Source organism: Balaenoptera physalus (genome assembly GCF_965194825.1).
Source record: "Balaenoptera physalus genome assembly, chromosome: 8".
NCBI lineage: Eukaryota > Metazoa > Chordata > Mammalia > Artiodactyla > Balaenopteridae > Balaenoptera > Balaenoptera physalus.
Genome location: NC_138887.1, coordinates 89,111,765 through 89,124,792, shown reverse-complemented (window position 1 = coordinate 89,124,792; position 13,028 = coordinate 89,111,765). Strand labels below are relative to the sequence as shown.

General features: G+C 36.1%; 1 protein-coding gene across 1 annotated transcript in view; it reads right to left on the bottom strand.

Annotated features, from left to right (window-relative positions):
- The window catches only part of MDFIC (MyoD family inhibitor domain containing), a gene marked incomplete at its 5' end in the record, with an annotated part of 118,498 nt that overhangs the window by 53,007 nt on the left and 52,463 nt on the right, over window positions 1–13,028 (bottom strand). Inside the window, 1 exon segment of the mRNA XM_082472464.1 lies at window positions 3,366–3,638. Within this exon segment, the coding sequence (XP_082328590.1) occupies window positions 3,366–3,638 (273 nt within the window).

The following is a 13,028-nucleotide window of genomic DNA, read 5'->3' as shown; positions in this document are numbered from 1 at the left end:
TTATACATTTAATTCCACTATCTGAACCAGAAAAATGTCCCTCTGGTTATCAGTATTGTTTATGTGCAATACAAAATCATAACCACAAGCACCATTTATCCAGAAAAAAACATACATTGCCAAACTGGGCAAGGTTAACTGTTTTTAAGGTTTTCAGCGAATATTGTTTGTTTTGCTAGCATTTGCTCACTTTGCTATAAGAACAGGCATAGACAATGAAGACTTAAGAAAAATGTGAAACAAAAAGAAAAACATAAAACTGAGAAAAGTCTAGTAATTAAATCCCCCATTGTTTTTTAAAAAATAATTTCTATCCATTTTTAATAGTATCACAAATCAAGCCTGTTCAAGACCTACTGTTCTGACATATAGGCCTCCTAAAATCCAGATGCTATCTATCTCTGTTTATCGAAACTTATTTACAATAGCCAAGACATGGAAGCAACCTAAGTGTCCATCGACAGATGAATGGATAAAGAAGATGTGGAATATATACACAATGGAATATTACTCAGCCATAAAAAAGAATGAAATAATGCCACTTGCATCAACATAGTGTGATAATCTCTAGGTTCATCTAAGTGAAATAAGCCAAAGACAAATATCGTATGTATAGGCAACAAATATTATATGATATTGCTTATATGTGGAATCTAAAATTACCACAGGGGAAAGTGGGGGGGGGGGATAAATTAGGAGTTTGCAATTAAAATATAAACAAACAAACATTACTACATATTAAATAGATAAACACAATGGACCTACTGTATAGTGCAGAGAACTACACTCAATATCTTGTAATAACCTATAATGGAAGAGAATGTAAAAAAAAAAGTATATATATATATATAACTGAATCTCTGCTGTGCACCTGAAACTAACACAACATTGTAAATCAACTATATTTCAATAAAAAGAAATAAATAATTTTAAAAAATTTCTGCTATTGCCCTGTTCTGTTCAGCAGTTAGTTAGTTATTAGATTTCTACTCACCCAGAATTCACATATTCTGTACACCGAGACACCTGTTCTGAGAGTGAAGCAGCTTTGCTATAAAGAAAGCACCACAGAATCCTGGAATCGAACCTAACCTTTTAGATTTCTAATCCAAGGCATTTTCTAGAAAAAAAAAAGCAGCCCCAGACCCAAGTGCCCCAGCTAGTTGGTGGCAGAGCTGAGGTCCTTTTCCTTTTAATTTGCCGTCTACCAGTTCTGTGCTTTTTGTTTGTTTAAACTTTCCTTCAAAACTGAAAGTCAGAAGAAACAATAAAATTTGAAGGCACAACCTTAAATAGCAGCAAAAAGCAGGAAGATGTCTGTCTATCTATCTATCTTTGAGAAAATATGTAGTAGGACAATGGAATTTTCATCTAAATTCAAGTAATCACAATAAAAGGAACCTACCATCAGGCTAAATTGTATAGTGTAAGAGTGAAGTAAATGGGTAGGACATTATACAATATATTTAGACAACTCCATTGGCATTTCCTACTCCTCATACCCCTGATCCAATCTGGAACAGATTTTGTAATAAGAGAAGGATTACAAGGGACTTCCCTTATCCACACCTTTGCAGTCAGCCATAAGTATGTGTGGGTGAGAGGAGGAAGAGGAGGATGGAAAAGAAAAAGCAAGGAAGAGGAGAGAGAGACAGGGAGAGTAGAATTATATTTCATTTATATTACTTCATTTATATAACTACTGGTTTTCCTCTTCCTTCATATGTTACTTACAAAGCTGCATTCTTCCATTAGAAATCAATTCAGACATGGTATTAAAAATAAGCGAATAATAACAAATTTTATAAAAATTCCATAAGCTATTTCAAGTTGGATATGCAAATGTTACCATTATTTAAAATCAGTAAATATCAAACGGAAAATTAGAGGTTAGGGGCACAATAAGAAAAGTCAAATGTATAAAACAAGAAGATTTCAATTGCATTCAATTATTTCACCCAATCACCTAGAAGCAAAGATTCTCTATCGAAAATTGCATTGCCTTCCCAACTCCTTGGAGAGCCAGTTTAGTTAACAGCCTACCTATGCTTCAGAGATGACCATGCAGCTTACATGTCAAACTCATTTTAAAGTGTCAATCATGTCCCTTTCAATCTAATTAGTTTGGAAAGTAGTGTCACTGACCTGGAACTATGCAGACCATTTATTATCATATCATTTGATCAACCTAACACTTTACCTCAGTTGAGTTTGAGACACCTGTAGCCAAAATGTAATATCCTTTCTCCCACTTATTACTGGTAACTCTCAATACAATTTCCTATTTACAACTCAATTTCTCTCTCTATGAATAAGCATGGCCAACTTTACAGAAGCATCCCCAGAATTTCCCTTCTTTAAGATTTCATGACAATTAAAATAGAAAGGTAAGGGGAATAAGAAAAATATTTTATATTTTATCTATATGAATGTATATATATACACACACAAACACAATACCTGAACCAGAAAAAATACATATATATATATTAAAAACAAAAAAAGATTTGAGTTTTTGATGCCCACGAACTGCTGAAAGGAGGGAAGAGGTAGAGCAGAGGAACATGCATATATGCTGGGAGAAATCTGGGACCTTAAACTTGAGGGAAAGCTATTCTTTTTTTGACATAACACCAGCGCCATTTTTATAAAAGGAATCTGTAGGTTATAAACCCAACGTCACCAGATGGGTTTGTGTTATAATAAAGAAAAGCTTTTCCAGCTTCATAGTATTTAATTAACAAGGTAATCACTAATTCCTGAGAGGTCAGAGAACACAGCCTAGTGCCTCTAGGGAAGGAGCTAAAGGCCAGACCACAGTGAGCTTGGAATGAGGCAGGGCTGGGGGAGGGGAGCTGTTCAGGGCAGCACTGGTTGGTAGCTGGAAGATGCTGGTCCATCAAGCAACAGAGATCACCTAGCCCACTCCCTGGCAAAAGCATGAAAATTACCAAATCTTTGCTTTAGTTTTGCATATTTAAAAACTGATTTGCAAGACAAAAATACAAGCGGGTATCTCTGAACCACAGCATAACATATTGAATCAGGGACGAAAAAACTACATACATTCATATGCCACCAAAACGTTGTATTTGTATTTTTAAAGGTGGTATTAAAAAAAAGAAGTATAGCAGTTATATTTAAAGTAATGACTATTCACTCTAGAAGACAATCTAAAAGCAGGATGTCAGCTGCCAACGCTTCCGTTCCCAGGCTGTGCTTTCCTTTGGGGAAGCTGCATTTTACCAAAATTCCTGTTTGGAGGATAAGCAAGATTCTTCATTTATGTTTGCTTGATCAAATAATTATTTGTGAATATGATTTTACATCTGGTCAAATAAAATATGCATATATTTCACACTTACCTTCAGGTGAAGAGCCTGTCTTTTGAGAAAAGACAGCATTTACTTTACTCTTCTTACTGATGTCACTGTTTACAGACAAGCTGGATTGAATTTTTCTATGCATTTTTTGAGAAACGGGTGCTGAAAGTCTTCGATTCTCTGCAGATACATGTTTGGCCCCGTGGTGGATTCCATTTCCATTGCTCAGACTTGGGTGGCCGTTCTTTATCTTGCTTATTTCCTCCTCACCTTCCTGTGCTGCAGTTTGAAGCTGAGGCAAGCGCTGAGGTTGGGCTAAGTCAAAAAAACAGGCAAAGTTTATCCAGTTAAAAAAACGAATATTTGAAAATAATCAAAATAGACTCAGTAACAGACTTTCTTGGATCTTACCCATGATCCTAAAAGTGAAGAGGAAAAAAAAAAAAAAAGAAAACATGAATAAACATGAACATAGGGAAAGCATAATTACTAAAAGGGAAAATGAGAAGGGGGTCATCAAGGGTGACTTTCCACAAGGGATATAAGAAGGAGAAAAAAAGGTATTTTTTTTCTTTAAAAAATTTAAGTTGCAAATCTGAAAAACGTTCATTCAAAACTCATTCAACAGCAAATGTGGATTGTCTTCTAGGTCCCAGGTCATTTTTTAGGTGCCATAGACAAGCAGTATTATAGCAATATCCCTGAAAATGATAAACTGCTCAATTACATTTTGAGATAAGAGGCAAGGAACTATGAGGTCAGGTATCAAAGCTGGATAAGAGAGAATGAGATAGTTGTTTTTCTTTTTAATTCCACTTTAAATTCTGAAGAAGAAAACCTTTTCCATATTCTTTAATTTGATTTTAAAATAAACCATTTATGGAAAGATAAGAATAGAAAAGAACTTCCTTAATCTGGCAAAACGCATCTATCAAAATTAGAAGTCAGCACTGGAGAAGTGCTCCTGTTTGGTCAGGACCAAGAAAAGAATGCCCACCTTCACCCTCTTATGCAACATTACACTGACAAAAACAATAAACACCAAAAAGAAAAAAAAACAGGGATGAGCCCTGGAAAGGAAGAAACAAAATATCTGAGATGGGTACGTAATTGAATATTCCAGGGGAAATCTAAGAGACTATATATACATTCTGAAAAACTAAGAATTTAGCAAGACTTATACACGATGAACCATATTCAAATCAACCAAATTCTACAAGCCAACAGTAAGCAACTAGCAAATATGCAAGAAAAATTGAACTCTTCATAGCAACAAAAAAAGAAAAACAAGCCAACAGACAAAAAACCCTATAAGTATCTAGGAATTAAGCTAGAAAAAAGGCGGCAGAGATTTCGTGGCAAAAATTACAAAATATTACTGAAAGACATAAAAGAAAACCCTAATAAATGGAGAGAGTATAAATATGTTAATTCTGATAATATGTTAATTCTCCCCAATTTATTTAATGTAATTCCCATAAAATTTCCAGAAGGCTTATTTGTGGAACTTGACGAGCTGATCCCAAAATTTATAAGAGTAAAAGAATCACTAAGGAAATTTTAAGGAAGAAAAAGACAAATGTGGGACTTGACTTACCAGATATAAAGTCTTATTTTAAAACTACAGTAACTAAGACAGTATAGTGGTGGTCCAGGCATAGACAAAAACCAATGGAACAGCAGAGAAAGTCCCCAAAATGTATACGTATGTACATGCAAATGCATGTATCTCTCATACAAAGAAATTTCAGATGTATTAAATGTTTATATATGAAGAGCTTAAAAGAAAATTATAAAAGAACATTTTATTAGCATGACACTAAAAAGGGCAAACTACTTTGATTCTTTGGACAACAAATCACAAAACAAGTGGGTGACTAGTGATCATCTGTCTGCCCAGCATTTCTGAACACCCTCATAGCTTTTGATAACGTCCTCTATCTCTTCCCTACATTCCTCTTGAGTTAGAGGGCACATATGTGACTTACATTCTACCAAGGAGAAGTACGCAGAAGTGCAGAAGATGCAGAAGTACCAATGCAAGATGGCATCCACACCTGGGTCGTGGAGCCTCTCGCACAGACAGCGAAGAAGGCATTTGTCGGTCTTGGCAGTGGGTGCAGTGTCTGGTGTCCACTTCCTAGCAGACCAGTGGGCCGAGGGTGCAGTATTAGTGGGGTTTTCATTAGGGAAGCCCCGTTGAATTGGATGGGCATGATCCTTGGCTGTGTAACTCTTGGGAGAGTCTATTGCTACTAATACATTTATTTTCTATAAATTAGCTAACATGGATTCTGGTTTTTGCAGCTTAGAGCCCTGATCTCAACCCAAAATGTTATCTGTTTACATTGGTTAAGTAAGGAGGTTCTTAAAATCAACATTTACCTTGCTTGTGTAGCTCCTAAGCAGAGTTACCAATCGTAGCATTTCATCAAAACAACAGCAACAACAAAAAACGTTCGGTGTCAGATTTTACTATTATATAATTTCCTGGAATTTTAAAATCTGAAGCTGCTGATTTAGTCTTTTCTGTTTATGATTATGGACAGTTAGGAAATGTAAATTAAATCTGAATACCAAGAGGTCTTTGACTTAGAAAAAGTATTTCATGAAAAACTGTAACAGTTATACATGGCACTGATAAGTCTAAAATGGACTAATTATCTGTCATCTGGGGACTACCTAAGACTTGGTGTATATTTTTGACAAAGAAGACAGCTGGCATTTGAGTAAGTCTTTAGCACACATTGTTTACTTCCATTCTTGTTCACATATCCTATGTCTCTTAAGGAAAAACATCTTAACATACCAGAATATTTTACTCATGAATGTGCATATTGTAAGAAAAAAAGTTTGGTTTTTTTCTGCTTAATGAAAGCATCCTTTCATACCAAGTCTATTAACAATAATACCCAATTTATAAAACTAATATCTGAACTCCTCTTAGAGTTATTCAGTTTTTTAGTGATAAAGGAGAATAGTTTTCTAAACATTTATTATTTGGGAATAACACAAAGTAACAGCTATAAAATTTATCAAAATGTTCTGTTTTTCTCCTAACTTCTGGTGAAAAGAAAAAAAGAAGGTTACTTCTCTGTTTACTAGCTATATATGCCCTTCTCAAAACTGAAATCAACAATCAAGGCTTGTGCAGGAGATCTATTTCTTATGGGTGTGCAATCATTTGATCCAGAGATTAATTTGCTGCTCCTGTAACTTCCTGTATCAACTAGAATGACATCCTAATGACTGCTATTGAACATAAAGCTAGTTATGCATATGTATTTAACGGGATGCCAAAGAAGACAGTTAAACCTAATTTGGTGTTCTTTTCAGAGCTCCCTCCAGTAATCGCACCAAATAAATGGAATGTTTTGGGCCACTCCTTCTCTGAAAAGAATAATTCAAGCAATCTGAGAGCTGGGTTAAGTTGAAATGTTACTGACCAATGCTGGGGAGACTTATCAATCAAAAAGGCCCTGTCATATTCTATAATCCAAGATCAATTTAAAATTATTATGTAATAAACATTCTCCATAAATAAAAATAAAGGTGGCAAAAGACATCAGGTCTTGCCACCAAATCCTAAAACCGACAGGTCTGACCTTTTCCTACTATCAAAATTGACTATTTGCAAATTACTGGGTATGGCCAGAGTGATATTTAAACATATCCTTAATGATTTATCTACATTTCAATCTTCAAAATGATATCTATTTCTGTTGGCAGATAAATGATAGTACATTCATTTTTGTTTCACTGCCACCTAATTATTTTTAGTGTAGTTTGTATTATGGGTCAAGTAACCAAGTATTATCTCTTCACTCCAGTTTCTTAACATTATGATTTTGTCAGATGCATGCAATATATAAGTCAAATCAAAACTGGATAAACCCTAGATATATGAATTATCTTAAAAGACATTTAACTTCATTGATAATTTTTCATAGATGTGAATTAAATCTTACAGTAAAAGTACAACTAAAACCAAATCAGGAATGTGATTTTATTCTTGAATAAAGAACAGAAACGTCTGACTGATTAAACCATAACTACTTGGCTTTAAGCAGATTTCTTTTCCTTATTGTGTAAAAGTTGTGTATGGCTTAAAAAAAAAAAAAGCACACTAATATGGGAACGACACAATGCTTCTTAAAACACAAGTGATGCCTAGGGACCCTCACTCTCCCTTTAATGATCCACTGCTCTCATTCAGCTGTCTTTCTTTTTTCAAATCTTTACATATGTGACAGCTCTCAAAAGTAGACCATAGACCATCTGGCATTTTCAGAGGTGTAACTTGTGCAAATTCAGCTCTATTGGGAGTGCACTGCTATCTTCTGCCTGCGTTATAAGGGACAATAGAATGTAGAACTTATGAGTTGTTTTGAATTATTCATTTTTTTGCCTGTATATTCAAGAAATTTTACAAACTCTGCATTTTGTACTACATAATCACATGCGTTAAAGGTACAAAGAAACTTTTTGACACCTCTTTTCTACAGAAGGCTGGCATTTTGTTTGATATGTGAACATTCAGCATCTGTTATATCATTCTAAACAGGATGGGTGCTTCTACAAAAGACCCCATTTTAAACTTACTCTATATGAGCAAAAAAATGTATTCTTGATATTCAGTAACAAATGCAATACACATCAAAATTTCAAATACCAGTCATATGAACATTCAACATCTCCAAACCTGGATAGCATTGGTCACCCGCTTACCATATGTGTAAAGAATTTTTTTTTTAAATCATTTTTCACACAATGCACCATGATTGTGATTTTAATATCCATGATGAATAGTTACAAATGTCTTAAGAAATACTGTGCTTTCTAGGTTCAAATGTTTTCAATCAGGAAGGAAACCAATAGAATTAGATCTAGTGATTTTCAATAATAATAAATATGGGAGTAATGAGTCAATAGCATGAACTTCTTTTGATAAAATTTTTTTTTTAAAAAACTGGGTGATATTGGAGCTAGTAATAACTATACTTGAAACTGCAGCTGCTGGAGTAGCAATATAAAGCAACATTCTGCTATAGCGTATAATCTATTAGCATGTGCAAATCATCTTCAGTCGCTGGTCTCTTTACACAAGTCAGATTTAATAAAATTACAAAAGAATTCTCATGCCATTTAGTCAGTTTAAATGGTTGTTGTACACATACAAAAAAAATCTAAATTAAATGCTTAGGATTTAAAATTGTCAGTAACAGAATGAACAAAATAGAATATGGAGAATAGAATATGGACGGGGGAAACTGACTTGGTGTAAACCAAATTTACTCTTCCTAGGGATAGTTACAAAGCTTTTATTGGGTACCAAGTACTATGCTACTCCACGGTCACTATGAGACAGACAGACAGACAGACACACACACACACACACACACACGTAGATTTTATTTATACATATCTATAACAAAATAGTGTTTTATTATATATACATAAAATATGCATCTACATAAAATAATAGCTTTAAAAGTTTCTTACTTCAATATGCACTAATATGACACAACTATACTACTTTATTGTTATAATGTAAATTTAGGCTAAAATCAACTAAAATAAATGTGCTATTAGACAACCAGGTATCAGCTTGATGCAAGCCTTTCTCAGTGTGCAGACCCTGGGTGGACCCAGCATCCTAACAAACACACACTCTGGAAGCTCCTGGCATTTTCTATCTCTGTGTCCTTAGTTCCCCTCCAAGGGCGTTCTGATTTTCCGTCTTCATTTTATTTAATGTGTATACTAACATATTGAGATATATTTTGGAACTGTAATTTTTTTGGAACCTTGATCATTTGAGAATCCCAATTAAATTCTGACTACATGACTGAGGCCTCACAGGATGGAGGGGATTGTCTTATGATGCTATCACAATGGTTAGCATTTTTAACAGTCATTCCTTTTTAAGTATTGCAAAATAAATCACCAGATGTCAGGGCTTAGATGTACTTCTTCCCAAAACAACAGAATACAACTTTTAGAAGTTTGGAGAATTGAGCACTTTTCTCCATTTCATAAAGAACATTAAGGAAGTACTTAAACATCTTTAAGTAGAGCCTGGAAGAGGGTGATTGCTAGCTGTTCACCAGATCCATCCTCCCCACTGTCCTGGGCATGGGGCTAACCCATTTCCCAGCCTCCCTTGCAGTTCAGTTCAGCCACGTGTCCATGTTCGCTCTGAAGGACTGAGAGAAGAAATTATTCTTGCCACTTCTAGGCCGGGGCCTTAAGACTTGGGTGTGTCCTCCCTATACTATTTTTCTTGCACTTGGGCAACCCAGCTTTGACCACAGCTGAGGGAAATATCTTAAGGGATGTTGGAGAAACCGAACAGAAGGAATCTGCATGGCAGCAGGGAAGAGAGCCTCTCAGTGACCTGGAATACTCATCTCATACTGTTACATAAGAAATAAACCTTGAGGCGAGTGCTGTGCTCTGGGCGCCACAATGTTGAGGACACGGCCTCTCCGACACCTCCAGCTGGGGGGAATCGGCAGCATCCGCAGCAGGAACGGCCATAGCCACCTCAGCTCCTCACTCGGGTCCTTCCCATCGCCTCGCTGAGAGCCTGTCCCAGCCACAGGGACACCTCTTTTGTCCTCCCTCCAAGGCTCACGGGACCGACAGACGGCCGTGGCAACCGAGGGCCGGACTGCGGGCAGCAGCAAGCTGGCTTGCTCTATGCCAACCTGCTTCTCCACCTGTCTCTCCTGCACCTACACCTGTAATTTGAAAAGAGACCTTCAAGATGGCAGAGGAGTAAGACGTGGAGATCACTTTCCTCCCCACAAATACATCAGAAATAGATCTACATGTGGAACAACTCCTACAGAACACCTACTGAACGCTGGCAGAAGACCTCAGACTTCCTAAAAGATATATATTTTTTTCCTTTTTCTCTTTTTGTAGTGTGTATGTGTATGCTTCTTTGTGTGATTTTGTCTGTATAGCTTTGCTTTTACCATTTGTCTTGGGTTCTGTCTGTCCATTTTGTTTGTTTGTTTGTTCCTTTTTTTTGTATAGTTTTAGCACTTGTTATCATTGGTGGATTTGTTTTTTGGTTTGGTTGCTTCTTTCTCTCTTTCTTTTTAATTTTTTTATTACTTTTTAATTTTTTTATTACTTTTTAATTTTTAATAATTTTTTAATTTTTTATTTTAATAACTTTATTTTATTTTATTTCTCTTTCTTTCTTTTTTTCTCCCTTTTCTTCTGAGCCGTGTGGCTGACAGGGTCTTGGTGCTCCAGCTGGGTGTCAGGCCTGTGCCTCTGAGGTGGGAGAGCCAAGTTTAGGACACTGGTCCACCAGAGACCTCCCAGCTCCACATAATATCAAACAGCAAAAGCTCTCGCAGAGATCTCCACCTCAATGCTAAGACCCAGCTCCACTTAACGATGAGCAAGCTACAGTGCTGGACACCCTATGACAAACAACTAGCAAGACAGGAACACAACCTCACCCATTAGCGGAGAGGCTGCCTAAAATCATAATAAGGTCACATACACCCAAAACACACCTCTGGACATGGTCCTGCCCACAAGAAAGACAAGATCCAGCCTCATCCACCAGAACACAGGCACCAGTCCCCTCCACAAGGAAGCCAACACAACCCACTGAACCAACCTTAGCCACTGCGGGCAGACACCAAAAACAACAGGAACTACGAACCTGCAGCCTGCGAAAAGGAGACCCCGAACAAAGTAAGTTAAGCAAAATGAGAAGACAGAGAAACACACAGCAGATGAAGGAGCAAGGTAAAAACCCACCAGACCAAACAAATGAAGAGGAAATAGGCAGTCTACCTGAAAAAGAATTCAGAGTAATGATAGTAAAGATGATACAAAATCTTGGAAATTGAATGGAGAAAATACAGGAAACATTTAACAAGGACCTAGAAGAACTAAAGAGCAAACAAACAATGATGAAAAACATAATAAATGAAATTAAAAATTCTCTAGAAGGAATCAATAGCAGAATAACTGTGGCAGAAAAATGGATAAGTGACCCAGAAGATAAAAGAGTGTAAGTAACTACAGCAGAGCAGAATAAAGAAAAAAGAATGAAAAGGATTGAGGACAGTCTCAGAGACCTCTGGGACAACACTGAACACACCAACATTCCAAACACAGGGGTCCCAGAAAAGAAGAGAAAAAGAAAGGGAAAGAGAAAATATTTGAAGACATTATAGTTGAAAACTTCCCTAATATGGGAAAGGAAATAGTTAATCAAGTCCAGGAAGCACAGAGAGTCCCATACAGGATAAATCCAAGGAGAAACACACCAAGACACATATTAATCAAACTATCAAAAATTAAATACAAAGAAAACACATTAAAAGCAGCAAGGGAAAAACAACAAATAACACACAAGGGAATCCCCATAAGGTTAACAGCTGATCTTTCAGCAGAAACTGCAAGCCAGAAGGGAGTGGCAGGACATATTTAAAGTGATGAAAGGGAAAAACCTACAACCAAGATTAGTCTACCCAGAAAGGAGCTCATTCAGATTTGATGGAGAAATTAAAACCTTTACAGACAAGCAAAAGCTAAGAGAATTCAGCACCACCAAACCAGCTTTACAACAAATGTTAAAGGAACTTCTCTAGGCAGGAAACACAAGAGAAGGAAAAGACCTACAATAACAAACCCAAAACAATTAAGAAAATGGTAATAGGAACATGCATATCGACAACTACCTTAATGTAAATGGATTAAATGCTCCAACCAAAAGACATAGACTAGCTGAATGGATACAAAAACAAGACCCATATATATGCTGTCTACAAAAGACACAGTTCAGACCTAGGGACACATACAGACTGAAAGTGAGGGGATAGAAAAGGATATGCCATGCAAATCAAATCAAATCAAAAGAAAGCTGGAGTAGCAATTCTCATATCAGACAAAACAGACTTTAAAATAAAGACTATTACAAGAGATAAAGAAGGACACTACATAATGATCAACGGATCAATCCAAGAAGAAGATATAACAACGGTAAATATTTATGCACCCAACATAAACATAGGAACACCTCAATACATAAGGCAAATGCTAACAGCCATAAAAGGGGAAACTGACAGTAACACAATCATAGTAGGGGACTTTAACACCCCACTTTCACCAATGGACAGATCATCCACAATGAAAATAAATAAGGAAACACAAGCTTTAAATGATACATTAAACCAGATGGACTTAATTGATACTTATAGGACATTCCATCCAAAAACAACAGAATACACTTTCTTCTCAAGTGCTCATGGAACATTCTCCAGGATAGATCATATCTTGGATCACAAATCAAGCCTTGGTAAATTTAAGAAAATTGAACTCGTAGAAAGTATCTTTTCCAACTACAATGCTATGAGACTAGATACCAATTACAGGAAAAAAATCTGTAAAAAACTACAAACACATGGAGGCTAAACAATACACTACTAAATAACCAAGAGATCACGGAAGAAATCAAAGAGGAAATCAAAAAACACCTAGAAACAAATGACAATGAAAACACAATGACCCAAAACGTATGGGGTGCAGCAAAGCAGTTCTAAGACGGACATTTATAGCAATACAAGCCTACCTCAAGAAACAAAAAACACCTCAAAAAAACAACCTAACCTTACACCTAAAGCAATTAGAGAAAGAAGAACAAAAAACCCTAAAGTTAGCAGAAGGAAA